General features: G+C 33.3%; 1 protein-coding gene across 1 annotated transcript in view; it reads right to left on the minus strand.

Moving 5' to 3' along the window:
• The window catches only part of LOC110371420 (nephrin), a 251,131-nt gene that overhangs the window by 102,164 nt on the left and 128,507 nt on the right, over positions 1–20,460 (minus strand). Inside the window, exon 5 of the mRNA XM_064042317.1 lies at positions 574–732. Coding sequence (XP_063898387.1) covers positions 574–732 — 159 coding nt within the window. The remainder of the gene's footprint in view (positions 1–573; positions 733–20,460) is intronic.

The following is a 20,460-nucleotide window of genomic DNA, read 5'->3' on the forward strand; positions in this document are numbered from 1 at the left end:
GGTAACTAAACTTAGTTACCTATCTAACTACTGAAGTAGCATGTTGTAACGTAATAGTATTCCCAAAAGCAAAGCTAGAGGTGTGCTGTCGGCATATCGACACCTCTAGTCGGAAAGTGGTCAGTCCCTAGCGATAGAGTTGCGATTCTATGCAGGTATCCCGGTATTTTATCGAGTTTTCGGAACTTCGAAATATTGGAATGCAGAGAAGAATTTTTAAAAAGAAAATAAAAAGTTGCTTTGCTGTCTTCGTTTTATTTGAGATGGTAAAATTGTTTCTATTTTAGCTGTTACCAAGAATTTGAAATTGGTTTCTAAGGTAACATGAATTTATTTATTTATTTACTTTACATATAACTAAGCATAGCTTGGACTCCAATAGCTCATTAAAGTCTAAAATCACCAACCCGCATTGAACAAGCGTGGTGAATAACGCTCAATCCTTCTCCGTGTGAGAGGAGGCCGCAGCCCAGCAGTGGGACGATAAAAAGGTTGATGATGATTACTTGAAATATAAAGACATAGCATCCCAACAATCTACAATGTATCAACCACACCACTGTTCCAACCTACCTTTATCTCCCTTGAGTTCAACGTTCCCTCGGAACCAGACGATCCTGGCTGCTGGTTTGGCATTCTTCACCAGACACTCGAGGGATACATCCTCTCCCTCCTTCACCTCTAATTTGGAGTTTGAGGGGTGGTTCGTGATCTCCACTGCTTTTGGAGGTGCTGAAAAGAAAGAAAAATTGATTTTAAATAACATGATAATTGTATTTTCAGGAAGGATTGGGTACATGGTGTATTCAAGAGGTATGTTACACATATCTTAATCAAAGTCAGAGTCAAAGTCAAATGTTTTTATTTCAAATAGGCCTTTGCAGGCTCCTCTGTCCTCCGTCCTCCGAGCCTTTTCCCAACGTATGTTGGGGTCGGCTTACAGTCAACATGTGTTAGGAATACAGTGAAAAATACAGGTTTTCAAGTACCTATAATACATATGAATACTTAATTATACATTCTTCATAACATTATCCAGGCCAAAAAATATTGCCGATATTTCCCGGAAAGTGACTTTTTCATTCACCACCAATTTCAAAAAGTCCTGGCTTAATAAGATAAAGCGAAAAATATATATCCGGAAATTGACAAAAAGTCAGATCCCTTTTTTCATCCCCAAATCAGTAGCAATTTTTTTTTCGTAAAAAATAAATGACTTACTGAACATCCCTAAGGATTATATTTTAATTTATTATGTTCGAATGTAATACTCGGCCAGAAAATGGTGATGATTAATAATAATTTATGCTTTTTGAATTAATTTTATAATGCCTACAAAAAATGGTGATAAAGTCAGGTGAAATGAAATATTTATTATTCCTTTTTTACTTATATTGACGGCGGTTAAGTAATAACTCAAATGATTACATGTTAAAATTAAAGAAATATATAGTCTTGTCAACTGTTCTTACGTTCGAAAGATGTTGATTTTCAGCCTATTTTGGATAAACGTTTTGTGTTTTGATTGCAACAGAAATACTGTCATGTTATTAAGATTTTCACGACATTAAAAAAAAAACATTTTTTTTCAAAAATTGGTTCTTTTATACGATAAGAAAACCGCGAGAAACAGCCTGTAAATCAACAAATGTTTATCTCTACTCTACCTTTTCATGACTTTCACAGACTATGTTTAATTCAAGTTGTATGCGAAGTTAAATATTATAATGTAATTGTAACGAAACTCTTAGAGGTAGCTGCCACAAACATTTATAAACAAGAAGATGGTTTGCTGTTTAAGTTAAACGCTGAAGCGGGTTTTTAAAGCTTTGAATAAGTTTCCTAAAGTAATATTAAATATCAATTTTGAATTTAGAGTAGTGTTGTTTTGTTGCTTAGTGGGGCTTAGCTAAGCATATACTTTTGAAATTATAAAGGGCAAAATAACTAATTAGTTTGTTGAACAAATGAACCATAATGTACATAAAAAACTTACATAGGTTTACTCATAGAAGATACCTTTTGTTTCATAAAAAATCTTATCTTTAGATATTATAAAGAGTATCCGTACAGTCGAAGTAGGTATTACATATTCGATAGCATTATTAATTGAGTCATTTTTTTTACAATTTTGGTACAATTGCAATAAAATCATATCAAATTCAAACCATTACCACCTCTCAAATCTTCAACCAAAAAAATATCATACCAAAGACATGTAAACTTCTCCCGCCAATCCAACACTCGAAACATAAAGCCCGCCCCACACTTATAGCTTGCGGTCAGAAACCGGATATTGCTGTCAGACAAGCGACGTTCAACACAAAGGTGGGAGCCCGGCCTTTGTTGCGGTCTGCGTGGCACTTTGTATTGGTTTTGTGTTGCCAGAAAAAATAAGTTTAATAGATACACTGGTGTAAATGTTTGGGTGGGTGAAAATTTTGAAGTGTTGTTGTCTGTTGTCACCTTTAGGTGTGAGTCTAGTGTTTTGTAACCTTTAGATCATGTTGCGAGTCTATTTGATTCTCATTTGAGGGTTTTAACGGGTAGCTTGACTAGCTGTTTCTCACCGTTTCACCCGCGTCTCACGATAAAAATATATCCTAAGTCACCTGGGGAAAGCTTTTATTCTCGACAGTGAATTTTCCATATCGGTTCAACAATTTTGGAGATTGAGGTAGCACAAACAATCCAAGAAAAAAAAAAACATTATTTTTTTACCAACGGCTTATGACAAACAACCTTGCTTATAGACGTTGCTTAAGCATGTCTTAACTAACATTTAATCACTTTAAGTAGTGATTAGTTAAAATGATGCTTAGAAGATGATTAGAGATTTTTATAAGTAAGGCTGAAGATACATAAGTTAAAAAATGACCTATTGACCCCACAAAACATTAGTCCCTTTACCCCAAAAACAGATAGAAAACGGAAACAACAATATACCCCATAAGTCTAACACATTTCTCACAATACATTCCATCAATACCATGAATGGAGAATTTCTTGTACAGCATTATGGCTTCCGTTGCCATGGCAACGGGGCGGGAAGATTCTAACAATAAAATATGGATACGATTATAGTGGGGGATATTATTCGTAATATACGAGCCCTTTTACAGGGAAATGCAGATGTGTGCGTGGGGATAAAAGTGTGTTAGTAATATGAAGGTTTGTGTGAAGGAATAGTAGCTAGTGGGTATTTCGTTCGTGAATTGATAACGAAAACTATAACAGTAACGAAAGTATAACATATAACTTTGTATTTCTGAAGTTAGCCATTTAACTGAAAATTACTTCTAAGAGATAATTTCGACAAGCTTTGCTTATCCAAAGTTGCCTATTATTGACTTCCCAGTAGCCAAAAAAACTGCCTATAAACTTTGCCTTTGTCTTGCCTAAGTCTGACAAATACTATGCTGAAAACCGTAAGAAAATCGGTTCAACCAATCGTGGGATAGTTGCGTACTAATTTACATACATGTAGGTCAAGCTCATAGCTTTTTTTTTTTTTGTTAACGACGTCAAAAATCATCAAATGACCCCTTCCGCTGTGGGTTAGCAGCGGAGAGGGAGTGTCAGACTCTTACTGACTAAAAACCGTCGTGTTCCGTCATGGGCCTTTTATGTACCAGGGCCGCGGTATCTCTTTCGAACAACCCGCAGCGTCAAGCTCATAGCTTCTTTTTCGAGTTCTGATAGAACAACAGAACTTCTGAGATGTCAAAAGCCTAACGTCACAATTTTCAAAGTTATGTGGAACACAGCAAAATGGAAGTTAAAATATCAGCATTAATAAGTTAATTACCACCTGTTTTTAATTTCGAGTAACGTTTAACGCTACACTAAAGAACACAGGTGTGACACTTTAAATACATCCGAATAGTAATTACCTACATTTTACACTAAAATTCAACTGTACCATCTGTGGTACAAATACTCGCAAAAGTCGAGAGGAACTCAAAAAGTAAAAAGTCTCAATCGGACATTCAAGTTTCGTCCAAAAGTTAATAATAAAATCATCAGTTCACTAATTAGGTATAAAGATCTCGTAACTGACTTTCTTTTCCATCACTTATTCTGAACATCTCGCTAAGTTTGAAGAAAGAAAGAAAGAAAGTAAAAGGGTCTAACGAATATAGAGTTTGCGAGTTTGGTAAATGTTAAGACGGAAAGAGAATAGTAAATAGATAAGTGGGTAATGTATTAAGGAGGTATGTAGTTAATATACTGTTTTACTATTGATATTAACTAGTTGAGCTTCGTGACTTTTACTACACTTACTACCGAATTTTGTTTGAATCAATCATCATCTTTATCTAAAACTAACTGCTTTCCCGCGGTTTGACCCATGTCCTATGTGATTGGATAAGATATAAGCTATGTTAGTTAGGAATATAATACTTTTGGAACAGTGAAATAATTTTTCAAATCGGATTCAACAGTATCGGAGCATTTAGGGTACAAATAATCAAATTGTTTATTGCATTAGTATAAGAAGATATTTATAACATCATACCTATCCATTTAAATCGTGAAATAAAATCTTGTGTATTAACATTAGCTATCAATTAAAAGGTGGCGAAACACAAATGAATCTAATTGATTTAATTTTCAGACCGAAACTCAATGAATGGTTAATGATATGTATGTCGACGAAATACTCCCTAATTAACTTCCCGAGACATAACAAACACCTTTGAGGAATGACATATCTGATCGAATGATAAAATTATCTGACTAACCGTTAAAGCTTCATTAAATCTATTGCTGACACTTTTTATCTTGTTGACAAAGAAAGAGTCAGCAATAGATTTAAAGAAGCTTTAACTTTAATGGAGCTTTGTGCAACTGACAGTTTGACGTTGTAAAATTAGCCACTAAAGTCCTCGGCAGCTAATAGATGGCAGTCACTACGCCATGCTACGTTAGATCATCATCTTCCTAGCCTTTTCCGAACTGACTTTTCGAAATAAGAAGGAACTCGGTATGACAAGATGGTAACCCATTTACAGATCGACTGCACCAAGCGCTGCTTAACCTTAAAATCCATTGCAGCTGTTACTTATTTATTTACTTTTTATATTTTATTTATTTATTATACTTAAGCGACGACCTCTCACACGCACCGTCAGAGCGGTAAACTAAGTTGACGTGACCTCTTTCTTTAAAAAACAAACGAGAAAACAAAAATCCAAAAACCCAGTTCCCTCAAAATATATTTAAATATTCCCGTAGGTAATCCAATTCAGTAGCTGTTCCGGGAACCTTGGAAAAGACGAAAAAAACAAAAGGGTTCCGTCGATCGCAATGTGCCAGGTTAATAATGCAATTAGAAGTGCTTCTTGTAAGATTGGGGTGGGGTTACAGGCATAAGCGGTAGCGGTAGCGATTTTAGTATTTTGGTAAAATGGAATCTGTTGATTTTTGTATGAGTTGTTGGTTCATTTGGATAAACGAAGACGGAATTTTAATGCGACTGATAAGAGCTTTAGCCACCTTATAAAACGTTGATTTAAGAAGTAGCCGCTTTTGTAATAGGTTTAGTCCAATATGTCTAATTTTGTTATGATATATTATGTCTAATTTTGTTCGGGACGATGGTACAAAAAGCTTGTACTTTTTTAAAACCACGTTTTATAATAAGGTGGAAAAATATCGAATGATTTATAGTGGCATTGCAGATTGTAAAGCACAAAACAAAACATAGGTATGCCTTATTTTTTAAATGAATTATTACTTTTAAACAATTGCTGAATCAGATGATATTAAAGTGAAAAATTAAGTTACAGATATTTAAAAAAACGCAACAAACTCCCAAAAAAAAAAACCGCCTTTAATTTACCCGCTCTCCACTCCCACTAAAGCCCCACCCTACTACTAAAAGCCACTTCTGACCGTGGGAAAAGGTAATTATTGACTTTTTCAACTTCCTTTCCCCTCTAGACGCCTGGCGAAAGTAGATAAGACGGGCCTAATTAAAACCCAGCCCTGTAGTTCTTTTCAAGACCGACGTGATCAAGAGTAGAGGAGGAACCGAAATCTTTCGTCCTTTGAGTCAAGATTTTATCGGTGTAGCATGGTATATGCATGTCGTGGCAGAGATAAAATGTATATGAAAATGAAAGGAATTTGATAAGGATGTAGTTTGTAAAATTTTAAGTAAATACAGCTATTTTATTTTATAATGTAATGGTTTTACAATCTTCGAAATATCAAAAATACTGTACAAATACGTATATTCTATTGTATTATATCCTTGCTAATATTAGGTATAAATGCGAAAGTAACTGTCTATCTATTCGGCTTTCGCGTTGAAACTATTAAACCGATTAGAATTTTTGGTTTACAAATAGTCTAAAGCCTGAATGAAAAGGACATAAGTTACTTTCTATACAGCTGCGGGAAATAGATCTCTTAAGAGCATTTAAGTAGCAATCTCACATAATACCAAAAAACAAGCATTACAACAAAAAAAACCAGTAACTACAATAAACCAAAAAAAAAAAAACCATTCGTACCTAAAGACCGGCAGCTAAACAAGGACAATAAGGCCTGACCCACACTTTCGTACCTCATTTGAAGCGGTATTTACTGTACCGCCACTATTTGAAGAACTATTGTGTTCTTGATTGTACCACGGATTTGTACCAGTGCTTTATTAGAACATTTTGAGCTTTAGGAAGGTTGGTTTTCATGAATTATTTCGGGTAAAACTGCTACAGTATATTTTAGTGAAATAAGACTGTTAACTCATACTTTCTTTTATAAATAAACACTATTTTTTAAGCTTTGATCATTTTACAACAGTCTATTTCCCGTTTCGATTTCTACACTAGGTAAGTACAGGCCAAATAATTATAATAAGTGTAAAATTGTCAACCATATATGTATATCCTCAGCGATAACATAAACAGATTAAGTTATTTGCTAAATTGGACTGTTTTGAGGACATTTTTCCCAAAAAAAACTGCTATATTTTTTTATTCCGTAAGCTATACCATATTTTATGCTTTATAAATAGGTATACGGATACTATGTAGGTACTTGTCTTCGGCTGCGGGTGAAACTATGAGTAACATCTAGTATAACATAGACGTAATGAAATTGATACATAGGTTATTAATTGTAACAAATCATATAAAACAATATTTTTTGACGAAATTCATTGATACATCTCTTGGAAGTGCAATATTCACTTCAACGAATTCGGTGAAAATCCGTAACAAATTTTACGAATACCGGGAAATTTTGACGAATTTCGTTATCAATAGGAATTTCAGTAGACGAAACACGATGGTATTATGTTATTTCATAGTATAATTATACTGGTTTGCAAATATTTTAACTGGTGTTACAAGAAAAGCAAAATTACTCTTCATTAGTTAATGAATACTGTCCTTTGAGATTTTGGAATACAAGCTAAAACTGTTTATATTCTGTGTATTTACGTTATTATGAAAAATGAGAATTTTAGCATACTTTAGAGATCTAATGACGAATTTTTGTGAAGTATTTCATCACACAATCACAAAGGGCGAGTAGCAACCGAAAAAAAATTATTAAAAAAATAAAAATATTGAATCCAAAAAAAGTGTTTCCAATAAATATTCAAACCAGCCACAGCGATTCCCAAAAAAGGTAACCTTTGTTAAATAAACAGAAAACAGAAAGCCAATTGGCGAACGTTAAAAAAATCGCCACTTCTCTTTCCTTTTTAATAAAACAGGAATCCTCTATCAAAATTTGGGACAGAAAACATAGCCCGAGGCTTTTGATAAACAACAGTCATATATTGACATACACGACTCAAAGGCAACTGAACTTTCATACTTTCAAATGCGTACGCCCGTGGAACAAAGGACGAAAATGGAAAAAAAATACCGAAAATTTTCGTCGAGATTTTTTTTTCGTTTGAACGAATATTTTTCAAGTTTGTGTTTTTTGGGGTGGTGGGACTTCTATCGGTGTTGGTTTGGTGTCATTCTATATGTGAAAACTTAAAGATGGTTATAGTTTAAGAAACCTAATTATTTGACAGATTTTTGAATGTCTATCTTATAAATTATTAACGACAGATAGTTTCACTCATGTTTAACTAAAAATGACCAACCAAATACCAACCAAAAAACAAACTTAAAGTTCACTTATTAATACCTATCTAAAAACAAAAACCACAGCAACAAAAAAAAAAAAGAAAAAACCTATTTAAGTAAATACCTTTTCTCAATTCCCCTTCTTACAAAAACACGAAGAAATTCCCATGCATACATACGCAACTACAAAATACGTTCTCCAAAACTATACAGGAAGTTCACAGATAAAAATCTGTATTGATAGAACCCCTGTATAAGTGCCAACATTTGAGATTGGACCGATATTTCGTGCTTTGTTCAAAACTTGAAAACGACAAACTTAATAGAGTTTGCAATGGGTATTTTTAATATTAAAATGGTTTCGACTTTGTTTTTATGAAGTTATAAAAGCTGGGTGGATTTAATGAGGATAGTTTGGAGTTAGACGTTTTTTTTTGGATTTGATGTCATGATATTTTTAAAGCTGAATAATGAAGGCATAAACTAGAAACTGTGTAATTTTAGTAACTTTAAACTTTCCTAGACATTACTGTATAGTTAGAATACGCTAAGTAAGTAGATAATGATATCTACATATTAAAAATACCAATATCCAAGTTTAAAGAAAGCCGCCAATATGAAATCTCCCCAAAACCCAACTATAGCAAAAAAAAAAAACTAATATTCAAACTTCAAACAAATCAAAATTCAAAAAACTACATAAACTGGCCAATCAGAAACCTTTACCTCAAAAAACAGCCACCGCCATATTGTAATTTTTTATCAAGAAAATCAGAACTAGTCAAGGAGCCCATTGCCACAGCTTCGCTGCCAAAAACTCGCGAGATATGCATCAATGAAACAAAGATAGTTGGCAGAATACCAACTCGGATTGTTTAATTCTTAGTTTTACTGTACCCTAAAACTTGGCTCAGTTTAGACTATTGATTTTTTTGACTTATACGTTCGGCCATGCTCGTTTAGTCTTGTGGGGTAAGTTCGTAATAGAGATTAATGGGGACGCTGGCTGCTATAAAAATTGTTTTAGCTAGCTTAGCTTTCGGTGTGGTGGTTTCCGTTGATTGTAGAATAGTTTTAAGGAATTATTTTATTGAATTAATGTTTACGTCTTTTTGGAAATTGCAATACGGATTGAAACAGTGCCTATGTTGTCTATTTCTAAAGGATAAAAGGATTTTTTTTTAAATAATGCAGTATAACCATGAATAAAATAACTACAAGTAGCCAAAATAAAATTAAACTATTCCAAATCCAAAAATCAAACAAAGAAAATGGTTGACATTAACTCGCGTATTCACGTGCCATTAAAATAAAATTCCCAAAAAACATCAGCAGAAATAAACCCAAAACCGTCCACCACAGACAAAATTTTCATCCATAAATTAATCGTCAATCCCGTCATTTTACCGTCAGTAAAATTAATCACCATTAATGATTTAACTTTACGTCATTGTCGACAAAAATGACTGTCATTTCAAAATGACGTATGCACCGCGCATTTTGAGTAACGGTCTTGACAATGCAGCTGTAATAAATTAAATTTTATTTTTTTCCATTAATTTTATGGGTATTTTATTTTATAATTTTAATATTATTTTTATGGGTTTTGTGTTAATGGTGACGGTTATAAAATTAAGTTGCAATCGAATGATAAACAGTTAGAGTATTAGGTTAAAAATAACTGCTTTATTCGAATTTTGTTTAGAATGATATATTATTATGAGCTTTGCGGCAGTATAACCAAAATGTACACGCGTAAATAAAATAATTTATATTATATTCAATGTATCTAGTTATAATATGTGTAGGTTCAACAGTATATACTACTATAAACAGAACAGATATTAACTGCAGATAACAAACACACACAAACACAATTAATAACAAATTCTTCTTCACAAAACAGAGAATATTTCTCCAATTAATTCTCCAAAGAACAAAACCGGCCATTACCCATTCCTACCGTTTGAAGATGTCATCAAATTATTTATTCAATGACAGAATGTTTGACGGAACTTATTTTCTAATAAACTTTTAATTAGATTTAACATTTCGACGTCAAATTTTTCGACTTTCTTGAAGTTTTCGAAGTCGTTTGTGCAATGGCTCTCTGTTAATTAGTAATTCGAAAACGCTAATTGGAGTTAATAAGCCATTTCTTTGATTCTTGTAAATATTCAAGTTTGAAACTCGAAAATGTCCTCATTGTCAAATGAATATTCTGATTCGTAATTTACAAAGTAGGTATAAATAAAACTGAATTAATTTCTTCCTCTGAAATACACATTACGTATTTTACAAAATATGTACTTAATTATTTTTAAGTGAGTTTCAGGAAATGTCTCTTGAAATTCAACTGAAAACGACATTCATATGATACTTGCTTAAAAATTTAAGTAAGTGATGTCAAACGAAATAAATAAACTTATTCTGTTGAACGCTGAATCCATATTTCAAGGCATATTCACTTCAGTATGCTATCGAAAGTTTGACACAGATAAAATATAAAATATAAAGCTTACAATATGCTGTAGCATATACACACACTCTAAAAAAAAACTCTAGATTTTTCATAGTATTTCTATGCATTCTTCTGGGCAGTCGGGTAAAAACTATATAAAATCCATGGATTGCGCGCTGTTTAAAAGTCAGATTTTTAGTTCAAGAGGGTAAGTATTTATTAAAACTTATATCATCATATTAATCTCTCCAGCCTTCTCCCAACTATGCTGGGGTCGGCTTCCAGTATGACCAGATGCAGCTGAGTACCAGTGCTTTACATTGATCAACAGTCTATCTGAACTCACCCAGTTGCTTTGGCAACCCCATATCCTCCATATCCTTGATAGGAATAGTGTAAATTTATATTTAAACCACAAAAAGATTATTCGACTGAAAACCACCAAAAACAAAAGAAATATTAGTTCCAAGCATTATCTTCACACAGAACACTAGAGTACTCTCTAAGTATCGATAAAAGTTTTATTTTCCTGTTCATTCAACAGCCATTATCGAATATATTCGATAGACTCGGCCGACCGCTAGAGTTTAATCTCTGGACAGGGGTAGAACTGAGAAAATTCCTTCGAATTCCAACGCGTTGGTAATCACTTACAAATTGGGTAACCTTTGGTTCTAGAAAAGAAGGGTATATTGTTCCGTATTGAAGGAATTTTAACGATATACTAGGCGTGGTAGGCTGTTTTTTTTATATAAGTATATAAAGTGCTAAGTATGTAAGTATGATACTAATATCATGGAACTGAACTAATAATCAGATAGGAATCAAAGACGAATTCGAAATCTATAGAGAGAAAACAGAGGGGCAAGTTGAAATCTATCTTTCTTATCAGATAAAAGAAATACTTGAGACTTATTAGGCTTATTTTAAACCGACTTCCTAAAAGGGAGTTTTAAGGAGAAATTCACTGTGGTGTTAATGCACATTTGTACGTAATTCTATCTACAACTATAGGTACATAGATTCTAGTTACGACATAACACGTCAAACACATTAGAATTTACGACAACCCAGAGTGTTATCAATATAAATCACTGCATACGCACGAAACATGCGCAATACATATCCATAGCTTTAGCAAAAATCCGGATCAAAAGTTCACGACATAAGATTTTTCATTTCCTCTCTAAGTTATGATATTAACAAATCATATATATTTCGTGCCTATCCACTGGTCGTATTTGCTGGCATTTCTCCAAAACTGCCCATAACGAACGCATTTTGACTGCATTTGCTCGTGGCGTAATTTATAAGCGGAAGCGGGCGGTATATTTTATTCCGTGGCAGTAAATGTAAATCATTTTTGTGAATGTATAATAGTAATGTAAACAAAAGGTTGTTTGTTTGGTAGTTGCATGTAGGTCAGTTCTGTGACCCAATTTTTGGTGTCGGAATTTCATATTCTGATTGTATTTTTGCTGTATCTACAGAAATTTTTGAATAAACATAGGTACGTAACTTTAACGTTATTCTTATAATATATATATTTTGCTATTTCAAGTTTCATTGAATAGTTATCAGATTTTTTGAAACTACCTTTCTGTATCTGAAGATTGTGTTCAGATCCATATTCTTTATTTTTCTTTTATTAATTCATCCTTTTCTTTCTAAATGCATTTTGAAGTGACACCTAAGTCTACCTCTATATTTCTATGAAGTTCTATTTCAAAATGATTACAACAGCGGTATTCTAATTCCGAGTTCGAAGCTTATCTCGCTTCAAAAGGAATTAGGCATCAGACCAACTCAGTCTAATGGGGTTGCTGATAAGAGAAATAGATCCTTAGTTAAAAAAGCTAGGTGTATGCAAGACAGTAGCCTACCGAAAACTTTTTTGATTCTTATCAAAAATCAAGTCATTTTTTTACTAAAAACCCATCACTTTTATCAATCAAAATGTCACATACCCCAAAAATCTCAAGTTCTACATCATTTTTTTACCAAAAACCCATCACTTTTATGTGTCAAAATATCATAAACTACAAATCGCGTAAATCTCATAGCAAACACCATCGTCACATGACCTACGTCATGTAATTTATATACTGTGGCGCGCCCGCCCGAAGCAGACGTTAGTCCCAAATAATTGGACGATCACACATAAGACATGCCGTTTATTTATTATTATTTGCTTTGGTAAATTGATTACTGACGTCTGTGCATTGTTAAGTAAGGTACATAAAGGGTTTATGAAGGAGCTAGTGGGTTTTAGTCAGTAAGAGTCTAACACTCTCCACGTTGCACCAACAGAGGGATGATAAAAAATACAAAGGTTTATAAGGTTTAAGATGGAAAAGTAATTAATGAGATATTAACTACGTTTCCAGTTGGTATTAATTATGTTGAAAAATTGTTAAATAACCACTAAATTCAAGTACCTATATGTGATAACAAAAATCTTTAACCCTAGAAAATTAAAGGATATTTTTTTAACTAAGTTGCGTTCTCGCATACGATTGAGTTGAATCCCGAGCCACAGTTAGGTAATAAGTACAATTAAACTTTCAAAAAACTTTAAAATTAATCAAGAACATTAGCAATACATCCAAACTACAGTACTAGGTGTCAACTATTACCATGATAAAAACCCCTACTTACTTTCTACATACCATATGTCCACTCACAAACACCAATACACACACAACTCACCCACACAAACAAACATTTGTATCGTACTGCAAACATTTGTATTGCACAGGAATCGAATAGCAACGAATTAATTGTTCAGGAAATTCTAACGAACCGAGGTGACTGGGTTGGGTCATTTCTTGGTAATAGATTATAGGCATAGCTTTTAAACGATAGGTTGGATAAAAAAAATTTGGTAGAATATAGAAGTGGAATCTTCAACGGCAAGGTTTGTAATCTGAATGGAAGTCATCATCCTCCGAGCCTTTTTTCCCAACTATGCAGGGGTCGGCTTCCAGTCTAACCGGATGTAGCTGAGTACCAGTGCTTTACAAGGAGCGATTGCCCTATCTGACCTTCTCAACCCAGTAATATGCAATTTGTATGGAAATAGTAACCAAAAGGTGTTAAAATATGAACTTATCTAGCAGGATCATGTATATCTTGTAAACACGATTGCAATAAATCATACTGAAAACGAACACGGTTTTTGATGTGGTTTTCACCAACAGATAGAATCATTCGTGGGCAGCCGGGAAGACTCCTAGAAGGTAGGTATGAATTATACAAAGTAAAGGAAAGTATGTATTTTTGAAGATTCTAATCTCTAGACCAGTCTGATTAGAAAAATGAATTAAAATGTTCTAGCTTTTTTACTGAATAGTTCCTACTGCAAAGACTTTATTCAAGTCCCACCTTACACATCAGAACCCACCCACTATACATATTCAATAAAAACAAAAGCCGAACCATTTAAAAAATACTAAAAAAAAGTTAAAAATTGAATGACAATAATAATTGTGAAGCCTGGGCCAGTAATTAAAAATGCTGGCATTAAGCAATCAGAGACAAAGGGGTATAAAGGGGCGGAATAAAGGCGAGCACACACTGAGCAATTAGGAGCGTGCCAAATGTCGCATTCGGTGGGGGTATTTATTTTATAGGCGGCAGCGAGTCTGGGGTAGCCTTTATGTGAGTGAATGATGTGTGATGTTTGAAAATGTGGGTGAAATTATGAGATAGCTGTGTTGAGTGAAATGATATAGGGTATGTTCTGTCTATGATCTGTTTTTTTTTAAGATTTGATAGGTAGGTATTATTTTTTAAAATAGTGTTAAATTATTCGAGTTTGAGAAGAAAGAAATTTAACGTAAATAATAATGGTCACGTTTTTTTCGTCTAGAATTAACTTACCGTCCTACTTAGCTCATTGCTAGCTATTATTTGAGCATGAATGTGGTTTTTTCTTTTCCAGAGAAGAAAGCGTTTAGGGTCAGCTACTTAATTAACGGGTATAATTCTGGCATTTACACCAACCTAATTAATTAAGTTTCAAATTAAAAACGTTATGTACAAAATTAAAACACTTCAGCATAATTTTCTACACACATTACAAAAAGCAATGGTCAAACTTTCATTAGAAGCCCTTCAAACAATCAATGTTCAAAATAATTTGCATTAATTAATTGAATTTATACAACACCCCTCTTCAAACTTGGACCACAATGTATTGTGACGTTTACAAACTTATATTGACACTTCACATAACCTCTAACGGTATAAAGATAAGGTCTATTTCGGCGTGGCTAAGATCTCGATATTGTGGTTCATTTGTTTTGCGAAGCAATAGGTATACCATATGTTGGTTGATGACGATTTCATTGGTAGAATCAACCCAACACTTGTAGCAATTAAGGGTTAAAACATTAATGTTCAATTGAAGTGTTGTTTTATTGAGGGTTAAACCGAATTCAACTTTTAACCCTTTTAAAATTATGTCGCGGTCTAAAGGACCTATTTTTTTTTTCGTTATTCCGATAAGGATTTTTTTTACACAAATTGTACTTAGTAAGGGTTGGTTTGTTAATGTTTTCGATGAGGCAGTTAATTAATTCCATAATGAACGATACCAATAGCGATAGTAAGAATTTAAAAACACTTCATTATTTTTAAACAAAGGAATCAAAAAATAAATTGCCATGGACCGAATAGTACGAAAAAGATATTTAAAGAATAAAAACAAAGCGACATCTTTCCCTCCAAAAAACGCCACTAAGCGAGCGAAGCATAAAGTCAAAAAACTAGATATTTCAACACAAAAGCTGATGAAGTTACACACACAAATGTCAAAAAATAAAAATTGCTATACTTCATAAACAAGTCTGAACCTTTGACACTGTCGACTTTGACGGAAAAATACTGTTTTTTAGTCCTTTCTCTCTCAGTGACGAAGCATAAAAACCCTGCGATATTTCATTCGCTGAATGTTGCCAGTCTGTAAAAAGAAATACACGTGCAAGGAGACTTTTACTCCGAAACTCATACTCGTTTATAATATGCCTTTGTCTATGTCTCTGAGGGTTGCCTTTTTCAATTTCTTCAGCACTGTTACGATCACAATTCTGTTGACGACTACTCGAATCCCAACGGAAGGGTTAATAGGGATGCGAAATGTCGACGAAAATTCCGGGAATTTTCGAACCCCGCGATCGGGATTTTGATTGATATGATCGAAATTTCGGAATTGCTATCGGATTTATTGGGTGGGATGTTTAATAATGAGTTTTCGTTAATTAATTTTTGTAGACGCTTTGATGTTGGTTTTTTGCGAAATTGGTAATCAAAAGCCTTTCGTACAGATATTAAAAGAGTTGCAGCGTAAATTCATTTCGGTTCTGCGTTTAATTATGTACCTCTCGGTCTTGTTGGCCATTTATAATGAATTGTTTGTCTCATCAAGATAAGTTAATTTTAAATGCTGCTTGCCATAGCAACATTCACTCATGATAACAAGTCAGTTATATTTTCATGTGCAAATATGATACATCCCGTGAATATATTCCGGGATTTTTCCCGAAACACCGGTACAACACTAGCTGTAGAGATTTCAGCTCCCAGGCCGTTTCAACAAGGTTTCGATAAATTGATATGTTTCGGCTACATTTTGTTTATTTTCGGCATAATATTGGAATAAAAAATGTATTATTTACTCACTATTGTTTACTTTGCAAGAACTACCGAAGTTTATACATTTCTCGCAACCGGTTATGAAAACATGGTATTTTTCGGTTTAAAATTCCAATATAGCTTTGCTTACAATGTACATGTAGGTCAGGTTTAATTTACAAACATGACGTTTAATATCTATATTTCTATTAAGCTGTCGTATTATGAACTTAGTTTCGGCCAAGATTGAATCCGCCATTAGAACCTAACAGAAATAAGAAAAATAGGATGTAGAAAAATCTTCTTTTTACCTAATGAAAGCTTTCAAAAATAAAGTATTTTCTACATTATCATCAACAAAAAAAAACAACCAATAAAATGCCAATTAATAACCAAATCAAATTGCTAGGCGTTCAACAGTAAGCCGAATAAAATTTATTCGTACAATAAATTACTAAGATAACAATACTGTGTTTGTTTAATTTTATTCGGAATAATTTGAAATAGAACCTTCCCATTATTTCACATAATAATGGGAAGAATAATGCATTGAATTAATAGAGTGAAAATTACTCAACCTTTTTTTATTAGAATTAATAATGGTTTTTTTATATCTATACTGGTAAATACACATTACAGACGGAAAAAAATATTTTTTCGTCTGTAATGTGTATTTCTGTGCTTTATTTTCATGTTTTTTTACTTACAACTGTATGTAATAATATTACCCAATATTACAGAGGTTGAATGAAATATCACTGAACCGTCATAATTTCTTAAATCTGATAAATCATCAGCTAAGCTTTAATAAAGTCAAAGATAACTAACGATCCATCTTTCAATTAATTAACCAAATGGTATCACAGAGAAACAATAGCTCTACCCAATTCCCAAACACAGATTCAAACAAAGGGCCTAATTCTACATAAGCCAATCTATATTGTTTCGGCTAGACCATTGCATGATAATAGACAGAAGCATCTGCCTACCTTTTGTGCAAAATCAAGCGTAATAATGACGATAAAACTGGGTACGAAATTCATAGTTGAATTAACTTTATTCGACCATTAACGTATATTCTCAACTAAATTTGGGACAGTTCTATCCAAGCTATGTTTTAGTGCACAAGCATTTGCGCAGTCACAGGTGCACTCTCTATTCCTCCGCTCTCATAGCCCGATGAGACGGCAATCCGACACGACCGGAGAGAGATCAGGCGCAGGACCGACATTGACGTGCTCTCTGAAACATGGTAGGTCACCCATCTATATAGTAACCGTGGTGAGTGCAGCTTAACTTTGCATATTTGTCGATGTACATCCGTAGCAGCTACTTAGCTACCTTTTAGCTTTTTGAAAATAAATCCTTGACACCTTAGATATAAGACTGAAATTCCAAAATTTCCCAAAACAAAAGCATCAGATATTTATCTCGGAAAACAAGGAAATTTCAGTTGAAATTATCTGCAGGAGTTACCTCAGCTAAATTTATTTGTACCGCAGTAACATTTGATTATAATTACAAGAAGGAATTGTATCTCAAGGAACCATTGTTTTGTGTCGTTATGCAGATTAAGACAGAAGTTATATTTTTTTGGAGGTTTGTTTTTTGGTCTGTTCTATTGCCAATTTTATTATAAAAAGCGCAATGCTATAATGACTTAAATAACGTGAGAAATTGGTATAAGAAGTTCTAAGTAAGTAAGTTCAAAACACGCTAATTTATCAAGAGAAAATAAAGCTTAAAAATGTTGATAAAATGCTAAGATTTTAAAAGAAAAACTAAGACATAGTGTTAAGTATTTTAAAGAATTTAAAGCATTTCATGTTCAGTTTTATATTTTTTGTACGGTGTAGACTTTCTTAAACATTTTGCAACCTTTAAAAACAAAAGATAAAAAATAATTACGTTTAACCATCGCTCGCTATGGCAAAAGCCTAATATTCTTTTATTAACTACGCTTGGACCAAAAAGGGATTTTTATGAATTTAATTTCTTTGTTTCTTTACCCTTTTTCCTAATTGGTCTTTTTTCGATAAATTAAATCGGAATCGTAACAAGAAATTGTTACGTTTCTAGGTAAATGGGTCGACATAAAGGTTAAGTTTTATTTTTTAGAATTTGAATTTTTCTGGGAATAAAATCTCGGTGAAATTTTGATGAAAATGTTAGGTACTACTATTGTAACAAGCCATTAAAATAAATAATAAGCCTTTAAGGTCAAGCATTTGATGTTTTTCTGCAAAAAATAAGTAAACAAGTAGACAATGAAGTCGATAATGTTAAATTCATCGATAAAGAAAATATCGACGTCGTCACATCACTAGCTAATCCGAATAATATACTAAGCAACTATATAATTTCCCAAAAGATAACCAGTTCGACAGATATGTAATTCCAAAGGGTACTCTATAAGGAAAAGGGTTGAAAAAGTCGACTTAACAATAATGTAATAAATTGCTTTGCATGAAAATAGGAAATAACATAAATTTTGTTTTATTTATGCTGAGTCTTTGATTTAGTTTGTAGGAATGCTGATTTTCAATATAGTATTGTATTTGCCCTCCCGAAACTTCAACTGTCAGCATACTTACTCCAAAGAGGAAAGGGATTGAACTTATGTAAAACATAATAATATTATCTATACTAACAATTATAAAACTGAAGATATTCTTTGAAAGTGCTCATCTTAGAAACTACTGGACCGATTTGAAAACTCCTTTCACTGTGACATTTTTATACGAATAAAATTGTACAACGCATTAAATAATAGAAAATATGTAGGTACACCCCACACCAAAAAAACCTATGTATTTCCCAAACAACTTATAACCCTTAAAAAATTCTTATTTCTATCTCACATTTCTTACTATCGCCTATCTTGAGGTTTATCATTCAACGAGACGGGATGAGGAGTGAATGATGTTCTGACATTTGTTAGACCGGTACCGTCTGATGTCTGACATGTTATGTTTTTGTGGACTTGGAAGTATCGCGGGTTATCGTCGAGTAAAGGAGTACTAAAGTCGCGATGGCGTAGTGGTTAAAAATGCTAGCGTTTCAAGTAGGGTTCGATTCTAGGAAAATGCCAACATAAGTATCAGAAGTTTAATTTGTACCGGGACAGTAAAAAGACTATTATTGTTATCCAAACTACTTTTATATAACCTACCCATATCTTTATATTGTTATGCATCAATTTTCCTTTTTTTTTTCAGTTTATACAAGAAAAAAACCTAAGCAAAATCACACTGATAGGCGCTTATTATATTTCGCTAAAATAAATATTGAAGCCAGAAATTCCTTTCAAAAACCAATTGAAATACATTTAGAATTTTATATTTCATTGTACAAAATGATAAAGGTCGCTGTTATTTGTCATTGTATTATGTAGGCCCGAAATCTTCTGAAAATGTCGCGAATAAAGCAAGCTACCTATTATTAGATCAACTTGAAAGGTTACGTTGCTTCGAGTATTTTGGTGAATTGTTTAATGTAATATTAGCATTCTAAAGCTTGTAGTTTATTAGTTTGGAACTACTGGTTACGGAGGGCATGGTAAATTGTAGGTCCCGGCTGTCATTTGAACATCTTTGGCAGTCGTTACGTGTAGTCAGACACTAGTAGGACTGACATCCAGTCTTAACTAGAGGTATTGCTTTGCCGGGGTAACTGGGTTGAGGAGTTTAGATAGGCAGTCGCTCCTTGTAAAACACTGGTACTCAGTTGCATCCAGTTAGACGGGTAGCCGACCCCAACATAGTTGGGAAAAGGCAGATGATAATGATGAAGTTTTGAACTACCGGACCAATTAAAAAAAACATGTGTGTTTTAAACCTTTCCAGTATTCCCTGAGATAAGCCTGTTAAAACAAACTCTCCAGCTTCATAACATTTCCTTATATAAATAGGAAGCAAGATTACCACAACATAAGTGTAGATTATGCTTTATATGATATAATATCACGTTGTGCAAGAAACGTAATATAAATCTACTTTTTCTCGTCTGCTTATAAATGTTCGTATCATATCTTCTCTCGTGATAAATTGATTCACTTAGGGTCTGACAAAGGGGTATGGTGCCGTATGTAGTTTTTGGGGGGTAGGCAGAGATAGACGAGTGTGAGGAGAAGGCCTTTATGGTGATTGCAGTAGTGAAAATTGTGATGTTAAAAAAGGGTTATGGACTGTGTATTTTTTTAACAGATTTACCTGCTACAAATGAGGAAAGAACACAACAGATCATTTAGAAAAACAAGTCAACTTCCTA

Source organism: Helicoverpa armigera, chromosome 28 (genome assembly GCF_030705265.1).
Source record: "Helicoverpa armigera isolate CAAS_96S chromosome 28, ASM3070526v1, whole genome shotgun sequence".
In the NCBI taxonomy this organism is placed as follows: domain Eukaryota; kingdom Metazoa; phylum Arthropoda; class Insecta; order Lepidoptera; family Noctuidae; genus Helicoverpa; species Helicoverpa armigera.